At 35.4% G+C, this 21,128-nt stretch overlaps 1 protein-coding gene across 5 annotated transcripts in view; it reads right to left on the bottom strand.

The window, feature by feature from the left end:
* The window catches only part of STAG2 (stromal antigen 2), a 132,013-nt gene that overhangs the window by 75,396 nt on the left and 35,489 nt on the right, over positions 1-21,128 (bottom strand). For all 5 annotated transcript variants that reach the window (XM_040628287.1, XM_040628264.1, XM_040628276.1 and 2 more), the window contains exons 2-3: positions 3,978-4,121; positions 751-829 (exon numbers count right to left, since the gene is read on the bottom strand). In XM_040628287.1, the coding sequence (XP_040484221.1) occupies positions 751-829; positions 3,978-4,021 (123 nt within the window). In that variant the 5' untranslated portion in view covers positions 4,022-4,121. The remainder of the gene's footprint in view (positions 1-750; positions 830-3,977; positions 4,122-21,128) is intronic.

Consider the following 21,128-nt stretch of genomic DNA (forward strand, 5'->3'; position numbering starts at 1 on the left):
TGCAGCATTAATTACAATAGCCAAATTATGGAAGCAGTGCAAATGTCCATCAATAGATGAATGGATAAAGAAGTTATAGTGTCTATATATACAATGGAAAATTATTCAGCCATAAAAAAATGAAATCTTGCCATTTGCAAAAACATGGATGGAGCTACAGAGTATAATGTTAATCAAAATAAGTCAGAGAAAGACAAATACCATATGAATTTACTCATATGTAGAATTTAAGAAACAAAAGGAAAAAGAGAGAAAGAGAGAGACAAACCAAGAAGCAGACTCTTAACTACAGAGAACAAACTGATGGTTACCGGAGGGAGGTGGGTGGGGGGAGGGGTGAAATAGGTAATGGGGATTAAAGAGTATAATTATCATAACAGCACTGAGTAATGTATACAGTTGTTGAATCACTACATTGTACACCTAAAACTAGTATTACACTGTATGTTAACTACACTGGAATTAAAATTAAGAACTTAATAAAATTTTTAAAATAAAGATACAGTGCTGTATTATTAATTTCAACTTTACAGTAGTGGAAAATAGATAATCAAAAGTATCTGACCTAGAAGCCAAAGAAACCATATGCATTCAAAAGGCTTACCATACCAATTGGGGGAGGTAAAGCATTTTTAAAAGATAACATCTGAGATATAACTAAAACAGCTGTATATACTTTATATGTATATATGCATATACATATACAAATGACCTTAAGGACCAAAATAAAGCCAAATATTCTATACATACTTTTCCTTTGCCTTGCTTTTGGTTTTTTCCTTCAATGTCTTCAAAATCTGTGTCAGAAGAAAAATGTGTTTCTGACTCCCTGTGACAGAAAGATAAGCAATTATTTAAAACTTTCCTAGAAATATAGGTGGAGTTTCTAATTTCTGCCATATTTTCTAAAGAAAGGCCTTGGTTAACTCTTTACAAAACTCCTTATTAGCATTAAATGTAATTAAGATGCTTCCCCAAAATATCATACCACAGCATATTACCAAACATAAAATTACATAACAAACTATAAAACAATAATCTAAAACAAAAATATCTAAAAATTTTTTATTTTCTTAATTTTTAACTGAAACATAAAACGTATAATACCAGTGGCTCTCAAAATTTTAACCCTAGAAACTGTGGTGTTCTATTGTAATGGCTGGTTTCATTTTCTAATTCAAGATCATGGATTTCAGAGAAGACTGCATTTTAACGCTAGGAACTGGATGACCTTTATTAGGGAATTCTAGTAATATTAATCCTCTGACCATTCCTCTCTCACTCAAAAAATATTTGTAAGTCTAACTACACAAAACATGTACTTCTGAAAGGATATGTATAGAACATTTTTACAAACTAAGCCATTGGAAATACAATAGGGAAGTGCTAATTTATCAAAATCCTTTATGAAGTAAAGAGGTGCTGAACTACAGTCAGGAGAACTGGTTCTAGTACTAAGACACTGTGTGATCTTAGACAAGAGACAACCTTCAATCTTTTCATCTATAAACATATATATGAAAGAAAGAATGAAATCTCTAAAGTCTCTTCAATCTCCTCAATATATAAATCTATAATTCTAAGAAGTTGTCCCTTATTTTGGAGTAGATGGGCTGTTTTATATAATCTGGATTTTCTCACACATAAGGAAAAAGGCTAATTTAAATATACGCAAGTGTAATGCTTCCTATATATACAAACATGGGTGATCTACCTAAATAGTAGTAACATACCCTCATTTAAATGCTTAAGGCAAGGCATGCTTGAAATTTGGGTCATAATGGATTTTAGAATTGAGCCACACCCATAAAAATTAAAACACTTCAAATATGTAATCCTAGGATCAGTTTTGCTTAAAACAAATGGAATCAAAATGCAAAGCTATTCTTTCTAAAAAGCTAGTCTTCTCTAACTAGATTTCTTCTATTTCCATTTTTATTGCTAAAATAACCAGTTGTCCAGAAGCTATGAGATAGGAATACTTTATATACCTATCACAATGGTTAAAGCACTAGCAAGGAAAATAATTACTATTTAGAGCACTTACCTACAAAGTAATTTAAACAATGTATTGAAGATAGTGGAAATCCTATGTCCTATAATGTTGTGAGGAAGGGCCTACAATAAATACCATTTCCCAAGAGTTAATGCACCAAAACCTGAATGACTACTGTAATATTAACCCTGAAACTCATGCCTATTACATTTTAAGAAGATTGTTGTCATCAATATTCTTCCCACATGCCTATATGGCCTTGCAAAAAAAAAATGAAAATGTTTTTAAGTATCTTGCTGTAAATAAGTAATACTTCTTTCTTCCCAAGACATTTGTGGGATACCAGCACTCTTAGCTCAGTAACTGCTGTAAGTCTGCAAAGATTCACTAGTCTTCGCAATATTCCAATGACCATAGAGTAATCACAGGCTCAATTACACTCTTAATCCTCATCTCCAGCCTATCCCAACTGAAAGAATGAGCCACTAGAGGTTTGATTACTAAGTGGAAAACCTTATGAAGAAAGCTGAAGGGAGTAATCAGGATAGGTATCTAAAATATCCCCACCAGAGAAGAAATATTCTTGAAACTCTGTCTTTCTCCAATGTTTTCCTCTACTTTTAACATCAAAAGAACACCACCACCACCTATCCCAGGTAAAAAAACCTATGCTAGTATGTTTATGGAGCATACTATGTTAACCTTTTAGTGGCTTGAAATTTCGTGAGTCACCTAACATGACTGACTCTTCCACTCCTTTCTCTTTACCCTGCTCCCCACCTCACATACCCAAACAAATACGGTCTATTCTACCTCGACAACATCAATTCCCTTTTATCCATTATCCTATTTCAGGCCTTAATTACTTGAGATATTCTAATAATCAGCAGTCTAATTTATAATACAAACATTCTTAATTGTCTCCAATCTTAATTAACATATCTAAGAAATTTCATAATTTTATAATAGTCCAAAAATATTTTTTCTCAAACTATCCTGTATCCTCCCTCACACAAAACAAGAAATTTTCCTCAAGAATCTTAAAATAGAGTCCATATACACTGGGATTAAAATCACATTAAAAAGCAAACTTTGAAATTTGGCAATATCCCAGTAGACCACCTTAGTCTCCACTGAAAATAATAAAATTATTTTAAAAATGAAAATCTATAAAGCATCAAAAGGAGACACTGGCTACCATTATGTACAAAGCTATCTATCTGATGTTTTCAAAATTTTTAGCAACCAAATTATTTTCAAATCAAGTATTATAAAGATCCCAACAGCAAATACAGTATGGTGTATATGTGTATAAAGTTAACGGGATCCAAAGGCAGTTTAAAGGATCCCTTTTCACCGAGGCACCTCATGAAACTGCAGCTTAGTATGAAAACCACTATTATATACAGTAGCTCAAATTCCTTCCTACATCAAACACTAAAGAGTAATTAGAGTAAAAGTTGAATAAGGAGCTTTTAAGACAAGGGTAAAGAAAATACCTCTGTTGAAGTCACTTCATAGACCAATAAGCATGTAATTTGTTTCTGAAAAAAAAATATGGCTAGCATGTCCCACCCTCCCAGATTTGCTTAAGCCTATATCAGTGGACTTTTTAACAGAAGTCTGATAGTGCCTCCTAATGTGGTATATATTCCTTACTAATGAGAACACTTAACTTTTTAATAACTTCATGGCACTCCCTCAAAACAGCTGCTATTGTAAAACCAAATATGGATTCAAAGAACTGCACAGAAAAATAATAAACTGTACTGTATCTAAATTAAAAAATAAATTAAAAACATAGTACCAAAAAAAACACGGAATCACTGTTACAGAGACCAATGAGCACTGATATAAGCTGTTTCAAAATATACACACTTAAATCTTTTATATTAGATCTTCTGCAGAAATAATTTTAACTGAAGTTAATGTATTTCCCATTTTGTGAAAAAGTATTTAAAATTTTTCATAATATACTTACTGTAGTAGATTAAAATCAGTTGGTATTTCTGGAGCTGCTATCATTTCTTTATCATCTTCTGGAACACCCCAATGTCAGAAATATATTCATAGATTTACGTGGGTAAAACAATGGTTTGCTTCTTTCTTCTAAGACAAACAATTCCTTTAAGGGAAGGGATGCCATATTTATTACCAACAAATGAAAAATATTGGGAAGGATATATATACTCAAGAACTAAATTTCCCAGGGCCTGCTACTGTCCTTTAGTATATTAGGATTTTTTTCCCTTGCATTTGACTACCTTTACTTTTTTTATGATTTATTTATTTATTTGAGAGAAAGTACGCAAGCAAGGGGTGCGGCTGAGGGAGGGGGAGGCAAAGAGACTCCCCGTTGAGCGGGGACCCCAATAAAGGGCTCAATCCCAGGACCCTGAGATCATGACCTGAGCTGAAACCAAGAGTCAGACGCAGTCAGACCCTTAACCGACTGAGCCACCCAGGCACCCTGACTGCCTTTTTTAGACAGGATTTGTTAAAAACTGTTGCAGTCCCACAACAGTAACAACAGATACAAAGAAAAACCCTTGTATTAGAATTATTTTAAAAATTTGTTATGATTTTCACTCTTTGGTCTTAGCCACAGAAACAACATGATGAAGGGGACAGGGGACATAATTACTGGAAAGCACTGCAACAAGACACACACTTTGTGCTGCCACTGTGGCTCTAAGCCCTACCACTTTCATAAGTCCACCTGTGGCAAATGTGACTATCTTGCCAAGCGGAAGAGAAGTACAACTGAAGCGTGGAGGCTAAAAGACGAAATACCACTGGGACTGGTCGAATGAGGCACCTAATTGTATACGGCAGATTCAGACATGGATTCCATGAAGGAACAACACCTAAACTCAAGAGGGCAGCTGTTGCAGCATCCAGCTCATCTTAAGGATTTCAACAATGAGTCACACAATAAATGTTCTGATTTTAATTAATTAATAAAAATAAAATAAAATTTGTTATGATTCTTCAGGCTGGCTTAAAAAGACATATGTCCTAACTAGGAACAGGATGTGACTCTTTTACTGGTCCTAAAATCCTTATGACAAGTTTAAACCATAATACAAGATGCCTGAAAATTCTACAGCTTTTTGCAGATGATGTACAATACAGTTAAAAGGAACTAGCTAGGGGCACCTGGTGGGCTCAGTCTGTAGAGCATGCAACTCTTGATCTTGGGGGCATGAGTTTAAGTGACATGTTGGGCATAAAACCTACTTAAAAAAAGAAAAGTTTCTTCTACAATTGAGAAACATACAACCCAAAGTCTCACTCATTAATAAATAACCATGATAATACCACACCGTGTTGAACAGGGAAGGGGAAAAATGTTAGCTCTGATCTATTCCCTTAAGGAACTTACAATCAATTTAAATACCAATAATGTCATATGGACAACAGATAAATACCATTTGTGACTGAAGTAAATTTAGTTCGGCCATAGGAAGGATACTATTTCTGGTTTTGAAGGTCAAAGATGCAGTTCCTAACTGAGAGAAAGATCTAAAAGCAAATGACAAGTCTATAACAAAAAAAGGGAAAATAGGCTGAGTCTGAAGCTCTTAATCTTGTGTGTAACTTTCTTTTATAATTTTCTTATGTTTTTCTTTTATTTCCATGTGAATCTAGTACTTGATGGCTACCTGAAGAAAAAGCAGATAAAACTAAATACATCCAATTACTAATAAATGTTAAAATATCACATACTGATTAACTTCTAATCTCTCCCAATAAAGAAGACATTATACAAGAAACTAATAATTCAATTTTTCCATTAATTTTAAGATTTTTTTTTTAAAAAGTAATCTCTACACCCAACCTGGAGCTCGAACTCACAGCCTCGAGATCAAGAGTTGCATGCTCTGCCAACGGAGCCAGCCAGGCGCCCCATTTTTTGCCATTAATTTTAAATCTCTAAAAAACATCATAATGTCTAGTAATATTCAATTAATAGAAATTCAAAACACTGCATTTCCTTGCTCACTCTAATTAAGCTACCATGAACAACAAAACAATTAGGTAATAGGAGAAACAAGAATGAATAATCCACAAATCAAGTCCTGAATAATCAAGAGTTGTCTATACCACCACTTTGAATTGTTCTTTTTTTCTGAAGAGTACTCATATTGTAAAATCTTTATTTAGATATGACTGTTAGAATGGTCTTCTCCTTGCACTAAATCATGGTCCCAGGATTGTTCTCCTTTAATTGTTAATCTGCTTATATTCATATTATAACCTAAGGAATTATCTAAGTAGCACACCAGAGCTCTGAAGCTTGCCATCACATGTAGGATACACCCTAGCCTCCGAAAAACCCCAAGTTATTTAAAAAAAAAACCACTATTTCTTAAAAAACAATTTTGTTTTTTATAAGGGAGCAGAAGTATAGAGCTAATAAGTTCTAACCAACATGTCAGGCAATCTAGATGGCAAATTGGAAATAAAATGACTGTTTTGTCTGCCTACCTGCAATGCCTTCTACCCACCCCCCAAGCATTTTATAAAACCAAACTTGCTGCATTCCTTAAATATCAGTTTTTCAAAAGTAATTCATAAATATACTCTCCTAAGGGACACAAAGAATGCATCAGCTCTGAAAAGCAGAGAACACCAAATAAAATAAGTATTTTATATGATATACTTATCACCTTCCTCTAAATAGCACAAATTTCTAGTGTACAAGTTTTGCCAGGTCAAATTATTTTGTTCAGTATATAGGGCTATATTAACATGTATTTGGTAATTAGAAACCAAAGCAAACCACAAACGAAAAATGGAATTTATAAAGATATGAGTCTCCCAGACAAAGTGTCTGTATTTTAAAAAGAAGTATCATGACAAGGTCTAATAGATTTAGAGAAAAATTATCAAACTGGCCAACTCCCTATCCCAGTTAAATACTTGTTTTAAGAAGTTTCTAAATATTAAAAATCCATCCAACCAATTAAAAGTATCTACACAGTGCTGGGCACTGGGGCATACAGTGGTCAACAGGAGAGATCCTTTCCCTTATGGAACTACTTGTACCAGTAAACATGAAAATGTGTTTTTACGAGAAGGCACTTATCTCTATTGCCACCTAATAATATTAAATATAAATACTAAACTGTTTGTATCTGAGTTTTTACTATTTTAATCATTGTCTAAATAACCAATTTGCCACCAAAACATTTCTTCATAGCTCAGAATATAAGTTGCTTTGTACTTTAAAGGAGGAGAAGCAATGGGTAAATTAGCATTGGGGTTTTTTTTTTTTTTTGAGAATGTAAACTTTATCTGCAGGAAGAGCTATGAATTTTTTTCTTTTTATTTTAAATAGTTCCAGCTGTATATAAATGCAATTTGCTTACCCCAAAGATTTACATTTAAAAAAACTTATAAACAAGGTCCTTAAATATACTTAATACCATTTGTCCTAAGTTGGAAAACCCAAAACTTTAACAATATGTAATGTTCAAATAAAAGTATGAGTTTAATGATCAAACTCACCACACCATTTCTGGCCTACTGTAGGTTACTAATTTTTTAAAAAATATGCTCAAAGATCACAAGGTGGAGCTCTCACCTAGTGTCAAGGAAAAACTGAGATTTTTATCACATATACCAATTCTCTGCAACTACTATAGAAGAGTTAACATTCCAAAAGCTTTGAAAGATAAATCACAGAAATGAAATTTGCTTTAACTCTCAATCACTATGTTCCTTTCGAGGAAAAATATATCCAATAACAATGAGCTTCTGTTTCTCCTCACTGAAAACTAAGCAAACACATTTGTAGATAGGTTGAATATACTTTAAAACCACTTCCTTAGGTTCAAGTATACAGTATACTGCCATTAAAGGTTTGTTAAAAACATTCATGTATAATTATTGAATTAAAAATGGGTGATTATATATTTTTAATTCTATACATTAAATTCAAGTAAATACTCTCTGCAGCACTGCTTTTGATATAAACAGATCTAAAAGCTAAAACTTGATCACCATAACTTTTTCAAGTTATCTATAATAAATATGTTTATGGCCTGTTACTCAGATTTTACATTACATGTTTAATTCAATAACAAAAGAGCTTTCTTCTCTCACTTCTGAAAACATGTTGGACACCAACTACTGTAACATATAAACACAAACATACAAAAAATTATGTAATTATGCTTGCATCTTTAACTTCAAATGACTTGCTAAATTCATTAAAATTACCCCCTGAAAAAGTAAAAATATACAAAAAAACCTGTTTTTCCAAATTGTTCAAAAATCTTAAAAGTAATTTTGATTTTTTTGGTAAAAGAATAACTGTTTTAAAGTTCTTTTAACTCAATCCCAAGTGGTCTCAAGATAAAAAATAAAAAGCTGCAGAACAGAGAGCCATCACTAACAAGGTCCCTCAGAATCCACATATTATTAGGGAGCGAGGGAACCATTTAAAGTAGCTAGGTGTGTTATTTGCCTAAAAACGCAGAAATATTCAGCTGCTAACAGCCAGCAAATTTAGCACATACAAACATACCAATCTATTATCTTAACACTCCTCCCAAAAGGATTCCATCCTTCTATCTATAAGAATCACATCTAAGAAATACATATGTCCTTCTGAAATACCACCATCACTATAATACAAAAACTTTAAAGTGGGAACTACCTAAATGTCCAGCCATATGTTAAGTTACAGTACAAAAATGAAATTAATAGAAAACTCATACAATGAAACTATTTACGATGACTATAGCAACATGGGTCAAATCTGATACATCAAAGTCCCATATTAGGATGCAATGTTACCACCAACAAGAAAGCAGCAGCAAAGGAGAACAGTTAGCATATCAGGGTGGTGACAATGTAGGTGATTTTTACATTTTTAATTTACAATTTTATTGCTTGTATGGAAAAAGTAAATTATGAGGGTAGAAATGTTTTTTTTTTTTAATGTCCTCTTTTAAAACCTGAACTACCTGAGGAATTACAAAATACCTCTGCTGGTAAAACCTGATTTATTCATATTTCAGATCCATAATCTCAGAAAGTACACAAAAAACTGAGTTCTATCATAAAATTATTTTTTAAAAAAGCAATCTCTACATCCAACATGGGGCTCAAACTCATGACCCCGAGATCAAGAGTCACATGCTCTACCAACCGAGCCATCCAGGAGCCCCCAAAAAACGATCTTTATCATGTTCATCTACTCAAGGTTAGCAGGGAACAAAAACTTTATGAACTCCTGACGAGACCTACAGGCATGCTCCTTTTACTGGCCTATCTACTTAGAAGACAACAGGCAGAAGTCTGTCATTTAGGTTGAGATCGTGAAATGTTAAAAGGTAAACTTAGTTCCTACAGTAGTACATTTCATCAAAACAGGCAAGTTACTATCATTCCTTATAACAAATGATAGGTGGCAACTCTGAGTACATAGTTAAGAAATGAAAAGCTCATCAAAAACACCAAAAAAAAAACTGTTATATGTAAATACATACCTTCGAAAGAAAATCTACCGCCCCTTTAATGATTACTAAGAATTTTTTAAAAAGATTTCTCCTTGCCCAAAAAGGTGTTTTTCCTCCCTATGCTTATCTCCCCAATTTCTGCTCTAAGTTTTCTGAGATGACAAGGTGAAAAGAATGACAAATCAATCAATGATCATGTATACCCAGACCAGTAACAAAATTTTAACCGAAACGTTTTTTAAGTCCCTGGAGGCTTGAACTCACGACCCTGAGACCAAGACCTAAGCCAAACAAGATCAAGAGTCGGACACTCAACCGTCTGAGACACCCGGGCGCCCCAACCAAGATATTTTTTGATAGCATACTCATATCATAGCTACCCATGTATATCATTTGCAAATATATTTTCATTTCCATAAGCCTGGATGGAGTCCTTAAGAATTTCTAATGGTAGCACCTGCTCTAGCACAGGATAAAGTAATCTGGAAATGGTACTAGAAGAAATCTGCACACTTAAGAGAATTAAAGACCCTGTCTACATTTTCTAACAGGCCCTTACAAACTTAAGAAATAATATACAAAAGGCAGGCAGGAGGCCAAAAGTAAAAAGATTTCCTCAAATAACTAAATAAACAAATTGAACACAACTAACGCCACAACACTTCTGAAACAATTTCTACTTTCAGGAAGAAGGGAAGGAGCAAGCTGGGGCACAGATATGGCATCACTACACATTGTCAGAAACTAAAGCCAGACAGAACTGGAAACATCCACCTGTTCGCCTCCTATTTTTAAGTATGTGATAGTAGGTGCTCAGCAATCTTCCTCGTTTCCTTGTCTACCCACATTCCCCCAATACTTTCCAAATAGGACTCCAGCCCTAAATACAATTAGAATCACCTGGCCCAACCTACATACTCAACTTGCCCCAGATCTCAACCATCAGTTCTGATTTCTGTAGAGAATTCAGCATGCCACTCCTGAACTTGGCAACAAATGAGTACTACCAGTTGTGGGTTGGCGGGGAGGGGGGGTGGTTTAAAAAAAAAAAAAAAGCTTCTGCGTTATTCCTTCAGACCCACTACTCTTTCACCCTATACTCAGTTGTACCCTGTGCCTGAGTCATCCCAGGATCAATATCCTGCTTTGTTCTTGCTATAAATTATCTACCAACCCCATCCAGGAACTGGATTCCTGCCCCTAAACCCACTCTAAAAACAGTCTCTCTGTGTCTCTCCAGTTGCCCTAATGTGAATGCCACAATCTCCTCTCATCTGTCTACCATACTGGCACTGGCTGTTGGTAGACACTGGATATCATCATACCTGATATACTGGACATATATCAACTATCTAATATCAACTATCTAATTCCAAGTCTGCTGATTCCCCAGTGTGCCCTAACAAGCTTTGGGTTTTATAAATAAATATTAAAATATATAAATATCAAGCTAAATATCAAAAGAGATAAAGTATTTGTTTTATCATATACTATCACCTTAAAATCTTATCTCAGTCTGCCAAGGTCAATAGCTAAATCATGAATAATTTTAAAAAACACTGTCAAAGAGCACTCTTCATTTCACTTATACCAGAATACCATAGTCAGCTTTTTGTGTGAGTTAATTTAAAAAATATACATGCCCCCACTGACATAACTTTCTGAATGCTAAGACATCATGAATAAACAGTGATAATTACAACTGGGTGTAGTGGCTACCAACATTTCAGAGGTGAGACCCAATTAGCTGGTATAAATGAATATCTAAGATCTAAAAATCAAATATACAACCATGAGCTAAATTCATGTGTGTACAATTGTAAATGGTATACAACAACATAATATAAGCACAGTGCATTATTACCATCAAACCCACTTCACATTGGGCACTGCTGGCTCACTGGCAAACTTCAAGCAACACCAGACAACAAGACAGATTTCATAGCAAAGTAGATGAAAACAGACTAATCTTGCCTCAATTTCAAGGGAAATCCAAATTTTTATTTCACATATTCTCAGACTGATTACATCAAAATTTCACATTTATTCAAGGTGTACAAAAAGTATCTAAATGAAATATTGAGTGCTTATTACTAATTCACAGGAAGATGGAGATACAATTGTAACTAAGATAACAACAATAAAACTAAGATAATAACAATAAACAATAATAAAAGCAAAGAGTGAACAAGCTAAACCACTTTATGGAGGATAATGGGAAATTTTAATCTAAAATTTAGAACTGCAGTTACTACTAATAAGCATAAAATTTTTCTCATTTTAGTATGACCACAAAACACAACATACATGCTACATATTTAATATTTTTTGTACCTTCCATTTCTGGTTAGATAACACCCTATTAAAATACCTAGCATTAGCATCCACTTGATACAAACAGCTAACCTTTCTACTAATATTCACAGTATACAAATCATAGGCTTGAATTATATTCATATTGAAGTTTGGAAATCCAATATGCTTTCACAATGAAGTTTATCAATCAGTATGGATACTTCCCATTTCTTACTTCAGATCTAAGAGGTTGGTTCTTCATTTGGTAATTCTACACAAAGACAATGACAGAAGAGTCATACGTATTATACTCTAAATTTATTTAAATCCCAACCTTTAGCTTTCCTAAAGATTAAAACACATAAATGACTTTTTACAAGTTAAATTAAGCCAGACAGACACTACGAAAAACCTCAGACCAACATCCCTGATGAACACCAATACAGAAATCCTCCAAAAAATACTAGCAAACCAAATTCAACAGCACATTTTAATTATTATACACCATGACCAAGTGGGATTTATTTCCAGAATGCAAGGCTGGTGCAATGCATGAAAATCAGGCAATGAACCATAGGAAGAGAATGAAGGACAAAAAATTTCATAATCAACTGCTGCAGAAAAAGCATTTGATAAATTCCAATGCCTTTTCATGATAAAAACACTCAACAAAGTAGGAATATCAGGAAAGTACCTCAACATAACAAAGGCCACTTACAATAAGCCCACAGCTAATACCATATTGAATGGTAAAAGACTGAAACTTTCCCTTTTAAGATCAGAAATAAAGGCAAGGATGACTGCTCTCACCACTTCTATTCAACATAGTATTAGGAGTCCTACCTAAAACAGTTAAGCAAGAAAAAAAAATAAAAGACACCCAAATTGTAAAGGAAGAAGTAAAATTATCTGTTTGCAGATGATATGATCTTATACATAGAAAACCCTAAAAATTTCACATTCATTCACACACACACACACACACACACACAAAACCTATTAGAATAAACTCAGCAAAGTTGCAGGATACAAAGTCAACACACAAAAATCAGTTGTGCTTCTATATACTACCAATGAACAATCCTAAAAGGAAACTAAGAAAATAATTATATTTACAATAGCACCAAAAGAAAAAAAAATCTTAGGAACAAACCTAACCAAGGGAGGTGGAAGACTTATATACTGAAAATTATAAAACATTGCTGAATGAAATTAAGGAAGACACCCGGAGTGCCTGGCTGGCTCAGTCAGTGAGGCATGCAACTCTTGGTCCTGGGGCTCTGAGTTTAAGCCCCACACTGGATGTAGAGATTACTTAAAAATAAAAATTAAAGTAATAAAAATTACTTAATTTTACTTACTTAAAAAAAGAAATTAAAGATGACACAAATAAGTCTAAAGATACCCTATGTAAACTGATTGGATGGCTGTTATTAAGATGTCCACACTACCTAAAACAATCTACAAATTCAATGCAATCCCTATCAAAATCTCAAGAGCACTTTTTTGCAGAAACAGACAAATTCATCATAAAATTCAAGGTACCACAAACAACCCAAACAATTTGGGGGAAAAAAAAGAAACAAAAGCTGGAGGAATCATACGTCCTGATTTCAAAACATATCACAAAATTACAATAATCAAAACAGTGTGCTACTGGCATAAAGACAGACATACAGACCAACAGAACACAATGGAGAGGGCAGAAATAAATCCTTGCATACAAATTCAAATTATTTTTGACAAGAGTTCCAAGACCACTCAATAGGGAAAGGACAGTTTCTTCAAAAACTGGTGCTAGGAAAACTGGATACCCACATGCAAAATATGAAGATGAAGCATTCATTATCTCACACCATATACAAAAATTAATTAAAAATGGGATAAAACCTAAATATAAGACCTAAAATGGGTTAAGACCTAAATATAAGACCTAAAACTATAAAAGTTCCACAAGAAAACGTAGAGAACAAGCTTCATAACACTAGACTCGGCAATCATTTCTTGGATATGATACCAAAAATAGGTAATAAAAGCAAAACCAGACAAATGAGACTACATCAAAAATTTTACACACCAAAGGACACAATCAAAGTAAAAAGGCAAAATACATAATGGGAGAAAATATTTGCAAATCATGTATCTGGTAAGAGGTTAAAACCCAGAATATATAAAGAATTCCTACAACTAAACAACAAAAAATCAAATAACACAAAAAATGGGTAAAGGACTTGAATTAAAACCAAATCAAAACCACAATGAGATACCACCTCATACCCTGAGATGGCTGGAATCAAAATACACACAAGTGTCTGCAAAGATGTGTAAAAATTTGAACACCCGTGCACTGTTGGTAGGATTGCAAAACTGTGCATCTGCTATGCAAAACAGTATGGAGGTTCCCCAAAAATTTTTAAATGGAACTACCATATGATCCAATAATCCCCACTTCCAGGTATACATCCAAAACAACTGAAAGGTGACTCTCAAGATATATTTGTACACCCACATTCATAGCAGTGCTGTTCACAATACCCAAGAGGTAGAAGCAGCCCACATGTCCATCAACAGCTGAAGGGATAAACAAAGTAAGATGTATACATACAATGGATTATTCATCCTTAACAAGGAAGGAAATCCTGCCACATGCTACAACATGCATGAACCATGTTACATGAAATAAGCCAGTCAGTCACAAAAAGACAAATACTATATGACTCCACTGACATGAGATACCTAAAGCAGTCAAATTCATAGAAACAGAAAGTGGTTACCAGGAGGTGGAAGGAGTGGGAAATGGGGAGTTGTTTAATGGGTATAGAGTTTCAGATTTTCACGATGAAAAGTTCTGGAGATGTTACACAACAATGTCAATGTAACTGCTGAACTGTCCACTTAATAATGGTTAAGACGGGGCACTTGGATGGCTTAGTTAAGCACTGGACTCTTGATTTTGGCTTAGGTCATGATCTCAGGGTCGTTAAGATTGAGCCCCGTGTCAGGCTCCACACTGGGCATGGAGACTTTTTTTTTTAAGATTTTATTTATTTATTCACTGGGGTGGGGGAAAGGAGAAAGGCAGAGGGAGAAGCAGACTCCTCACGGAGCAGGGAGCCTGATGCGGAACTTGATCCCAGGACCCCAGGACCATGACTTGAGCCAAAGGCAGACGTTTAACCAAATGAGCCACCCAGGCACCCTGGAGACTCTTTAAGATTCTCTCTCTCCCTCTGCCCCTCTTCCCACCCCCTCACGCTATTTCTCTCAAAAAAGAAAAAAAGGCTAAGATGGTAAATTTCATGAGTTTTTTGCAATAAAAAATTAAATTTCAACCTCCTTTTATCAAGTAAGCATCTTTTATCATACAAACTCACAAGACTGTATAAATCACCAAACATTTGAGAACACCTTTCTATTGAGTAAGCATACTATAGACCTTAACTATTGATATCTTTTGAAATATAATTTTCTTTTAGAGGGAGGGGGTGGCAGATGGAGAGGGAGAGATAGACTCTTAAGCAGACCCCAAGCCCAGTGTGGAGCCTGATGCAGGGCTCGATCGTACAACCCTGAGATCAGGACCTGAGCCAAAATCAAATGTCAGATGCTTAACCAATTGAGCCACCCCGTGCCCCTGAAATATAATTTTATAAATAAGACACTAACAATTGATATCTACACTCAAAGTACTTTGTTTTGGCAAAGAGATTTTGTTATCTATTTAATATGGTAGGTAAAAATGAACCAAAGCTTTTATAACTTCATGGCGAAGGATCCAAAGAAATACCTAGCTTTTCCAAATTTAAAAAAAAAAAAAAAAAAAAAAGGAAGCACTTGGTTGAACAATGCAAGCTAGTCCTAGCTCCATTTTCAAATTTACTCACCACAGGGTATGAAAACAATCATTGAAACCCATTTAATAAATGCTGAACATTTCTCTCCCTTGTTCAAAATTTGATGGTATAAGTTTCATAGTTTCCCACAAGAGAACAGCACACAATTTAAAGCTGGAAAAAGGCAACAAGAACCTCCTAGCAGCAATCAAGCAAGCTGCAGTCAAGGGCTATCATGTTGGAATTGCATCATGTGACAATACTAGGAATTAAAAGTTACTGATCCCTAAAATATAGCATGTGGTTCCATTAAATTTGGTGGAAGGAGCTTATCATTAGTGTACATCATAAAGATGATCCAGTAAGAAGAGAGATCAAAATGTTAAAACATATATAGTTAGATTACTGGTACTAGATATTACAAGGGGCCCCCACATTTTGCCCTGTAACCTATTCCATTTTTAGTGCCTTTATACACCCATGACTATATTTCATCCACCTTGGTATGCCATCCAATGATGAAAGAGAGGGAGACAAGACCAACCCTCAATTTGAGCTCTAAGATGATGGTAATTTTTTAAAGTCCTAGAGCAACTAAGACCAAAAGACTACCTTATTTCTAAACCACCAGAAATATATTAAAGCATCCTGCAAAACATCCCCCCAAAGGATTATCTAAATGCTAAAAAAGGAAGCAAAATAATGATTCAGCACACATTTAATATTAATAACGATATGCTATTAAAGAAAAATATATACTAGAACTAATGTTTTAAGTATTAGGTACCGTTGAAAGTATACTACACTGCAGAGAACTCAAAACCACTATCTTAAATTGGAGAGGTTTATAGTTATTGCAACCTTACTTGTAAGACAATTTGTTGTCCTAATGATTTTATCTGCTAAATCATTAGTCAGGAAAGAAACTTCTCAATTAGAAAACTCTTTCTACAGAAAAACGTGTGTTGTAATGATCCACTTCACAAAAAAGTTTCTGCCAAATAATTTAGCAAAAATCTGAGAACAACATGCATAAGGAGAGTCTTCATATGCAAGTATCTCCCATTTTATTCTATGATTATTACTTTGGCAAAGTGCTCAAAATGCTCTTTTCATCATGAAAAGCAATCTCTCTCTACCATCAGAGATTATGCTCAGCTTTCCTGATTAATAAATTCCCAACAAGAAAAAGATTTCTTCTTCAACTGCTTCTTGCAAATTATTCTGCTCATGTTTGCCAAATATCCCACTCGTGTCATTTTACTTGAAAGTTTTACTTCATTATGCACAGGTTAGTCCTGTTATCACCTGCTTTGGCTAGCAATAACAACTTACTACGTATTCAACTATATTTCACCAGTCTCTTTTTCTAAAATTAGAGTAACAAGCAGTTTCTCAGCTATACTTCACCTGCCTGTTTTTCTGTCTAAACTTACAGAGTAAAAAGCAGATTTCTCCAATGATGTAATAATCAGCATAATTACTAGCGAACCTATCTCACTAACTCATTTTGATTGTAACTTGCAGATAGATCATGAAATGGTTCAGATCAGTATGGCAGATTCAACTCTCAACACCGTGGAAGACATCATCAACACAACTCTTTTTTTTTTTTTAAAGATTTTATTTATTTGAGAGAGAGAGAGAGACAGCCAGTGAGAGAGGAAACACAAGCAGGGGGAGTGGGAGAGGAAGAAACAGACACCCAGCAGAGCAGAGAGCCCGATGGGGGCTTGATCCCAGGACCCTGGGATCACGCCCTGGGCGGAGGCAGATGCTTAACGACTGAGCCACCCAGGCACCCCCATCAACACAACTCTTAACATCTTCTGTTAGGTCTGGCACTTAATATCAATGTCAATAACAAACTGTTTTGGCCAGGATACTACTTTCAAGAAAGAACAGTAAAATAAAAACGTATATATGGATGTATCTGCACAAAAAGAAATACTGGAAGGATTAACAAGAAACATTTTTTTTAAGTTGCTTATAAGAGGGAGGGGATGAAAGAAAGAAGAGCGAGCAAAGGCAGAAGTCTATGGAGACTTCAATGCATACCTTTCTATATCGAATTTTAACTTTTTTTCAAATTTTCCCTTTTGATTTAGGAAAACGAATTACCTATTCAAGACATGAAACTAAATTTCTGAAATTCCTGAAGTTGAAAAAATTTATAAAAATAAACCTAATCGTGTACATCAAATAAATGAGTATACAGAGAAAGCACTGACAGTAAGAGTGCCAAACACAACATCCTTAGTGAGATGAATTCCAAAGACAAAAAAGAAATACAAAGAAAATTCGGACTTTACTTAATAGTTTTGTTGTTTGTTGTAATACTAATTCTGTTCTTCTGAAGCTATTTTCTTTTTACTGTAGGATAGCAAATAAGTAATCATGTTAATGGTATTAAAAATCAAGAGTTTAAGTGTAAGAGAAAAAAGATAATTATCAAAAAAGCCTTTAATAACACATGCTAAAATCAAACTGAAGGAAGTGCAAATAAAAACCACAATGAGATATCACTATTACTATCAGAATGGCCAAGATAAAAAGTAGTGACAAAACCAAATGACAGCAAAGATGCAAAGAAACTGATTCTCATACACTGCTGGTGGAAATGTAAAATAACACAGCCACACTCTGGTAAAAAGTTTAGAAGTTCTAAAAGCTATACATGCTTGCCACAAAAAAATGATCTTTTTTTAAAAAAATTTTTCTTTATTTTGGGGCACCTGGGTGGCTCAGTCGGTTGAGCATCTGCCTTCAGCTCGGGTCATGATCCCGGGGTCCTAGGATCCAGCCCCACACTGGGCTCCCTGATCAGAGGGGAGCCTGCTTCTCCCTCTCCCTCTACCTGCCACTCCCCCTGCTTGTGTGCTGTCATATGGATAAATAAATTTAAAAAAAATTTTTTTAATATGAGAGAGAGAAAGTACACACTGTGTGAGTGGAAGGAGGGGCAGAGGGAGAGGGAGAAGCAGACTCCCTGCTGAGTGGGGCTCAATACCAGGACCTCGAGATCATGACCTGAGCCAAAGTCAGACGCTTAACTGACTGAGCCGCCCAGGTGCCCCAAGAAATGATCTTTATGTGACCAGACAGAAGTGTTAGCTAAAAGCTATGGTGGTAATCACACTGCAATATATAGATGTATCATTAACACACTGTACACCTTAAACTTAACACAACGTTATACATAAATTGTATTGTTATACATAAAACTATATGCATTTACCACAAGAACCAGCACTTATTCCCTAGCATTTATCCCAGAGAAATGGAAATCTTTGTCCACACAAAAATTTGAATGTAAATGTTCACAGCAGTTTTATTTGTAATGGCCAAAAATAGGAAACGATTTTGTTCTAGGTTGAACTGTGTCCCATCAAAATTCGTATTTTGAAATCCTAATGCCCCATACCTTGGAATGTGACCTTATTTGGAGTTAGGGTCTTTACAGAAGTTATCAAGTTAAAATGAGGACTTCTGTGTGGGCCCTGATCCTATATGACTGGTGTCTTTATAAAAAGGGGAAATTTGGGGGCCCCTGGCTGACTCAGTTGGTGGAATATGCAACCCTTGATCTCAGAGTTGTGGGTATGAGCCCCATGTTGGGTGTAGATTACTTAAAAATTTTAAAAATCTTTTTAAAATGGGGGAGGAGGGATTTGGAGAGACATGCACACAGTGAGAATATCATGTGAAGACAGAGGCAGAGACCAAGGTGATACTTTTATAAACCAAGGAACACCAAAGATTGTCAACAAACCACCAGAAGCTTGGCAAGAGACATGGAACAGACTCTCTCCCATAGCCCTCAGAAGGAACCAACCTTGCTGACACCATGATTTGGGATATCTAGCCTCCAGAACTGAAAAACAATAAATTGATCATTTAAGCCACCCACTTTCGGGTACTTTTTAATGAGAACCCTAGCAAAGTAATACAAACGAATATAAACACTAATTCAAATATCCTTCAATGAAACGATGGTTAGACAAACTGTGGTACATCCATACTGTGGAATATGACTCAGCAATATAAAGGAATTAACTGATGGAATACAACAACTTGGATGGATCTCAAGACAATTATGTGGAGAGTGAAGAAAAGCTAATCTCAACAGGTTATATAGTGTATGATTTCCATTTATATAAGAGCCTCCAAAATGAAACAATTATGGAGAACAAATTAGTGGTTGCCAGGGATTAGGGACTGAATTGAGGAAGGTGACGGAAGGGGATGAATATAACTATAAACAAGCAGTACAAGGAATCTTTGTGATGATAGAACAGTTCTATATCTTGGTGGTGGTCGTTACACCCATCCACACCTGTGATAAAACCGGACAGAATCTGGGGTGCCTTCGTGGCTCAGATGGTTAAGCATCTGCCTTCAGCTCAGGTCATGATCTCCAGGTCCTGGGATCAGGCCCAAGTCAGGCTCCCTGCTCAGCAAGAAGTCTGCTTCTCCCTCTCCTTCTTCCTCTCCCCTCTGCTCTGTGCTGTCTGTCTGTCTCTCTCTAAAATGAATAAAATCGGGGCGCCTGGGTGGCACAGCGGTTAAGCGTCTGCCTTCGGCTCAGGGCGTGATCCCGGCGTTCTGGGATCGAGCCCCACATCAGGCTCCTCCGCTATGAGCCTGCTTCTTCCTCTCCCACTCCCCCTGCTTGTGTTCCCTCTCTCGCTGGCTGTCTCTATCTCTGTCGAATAAATAAATAAAATCTTTAAAAAAATAAAATAAAATAAAATGAATAAAATCTTTTTAAAAAATTGGACAGAATCATAAACACAAACAGTCACACAAATTAATGCACATATAACTAAAAATCTAAATAAACTCTGTGGATTACACTAATGCCAATTTCTCGGTCATGATATTGTACTATAGTTATGCAAGATGCTTTCACTGGTTGAAATTCAATGAAGAATACACAGAAGCTTCTCTCCTGTTTTGGCAACTTATGAATCTAGTATTATACCAAAATAAAACTTTAAAATGTCTAATCAGGGGCACCTGAGTGGCTCAGTTGGTTAAGCGTCTGCCTTTGGCTCAGGTCACAATCCCAGGGTCCTGGGATCCAGCCCTGCATCAGACTCCCTGCTCAGCAGGGAGCCTGCTTCTCCCTCTCCCTCTGCTACTCCCCCTGCTTGTGCTCTCTCTCTCTGTCAAATAAATAAAATGTTTTCAAACAAAATAAAAAATAAAATGTCTAATCAAATTCCTAGCAAGGTTTGGGGCACCTGGGTGGCTCTGTCGGTTGAGCATCCAACTCTTAGTTTCAGCTCGGGTCATGATGTTAGGGTCATGGGGTGGAGCCCCTTGTCAGGCTCCATGCTCAGCACAGAGTCCACTTGAGATTCTTTCCCTCTCCCTCTCCCAGCCTGTGCCTACACATTCTCTCTCAAATTAATAAATAAATAAAATCTTTTTTTAAAAACCCTAGCAAGGTTTTTTTTTTCTCTTCAAAATCAACAAACTGATTCTGAGGTGAAAAGGCCAAGGAATTACAACTGCCAAGCAATTTTG

Source organism: Ursus maritimus, assembly GCF_017311325.1.
Source record: "Ursus maritimus isolate PB19 chromosome X unlocalized genomic scaffold, ASM1731132v1 scaffold_X1, whole genome shotgun sequence".
Classification (NCBI taxonomy): Eukaryota; Metazoa; Chordata; class Mammalia; order Carnivora; family Ursidae; genus Ursus; species Ursus maritimus.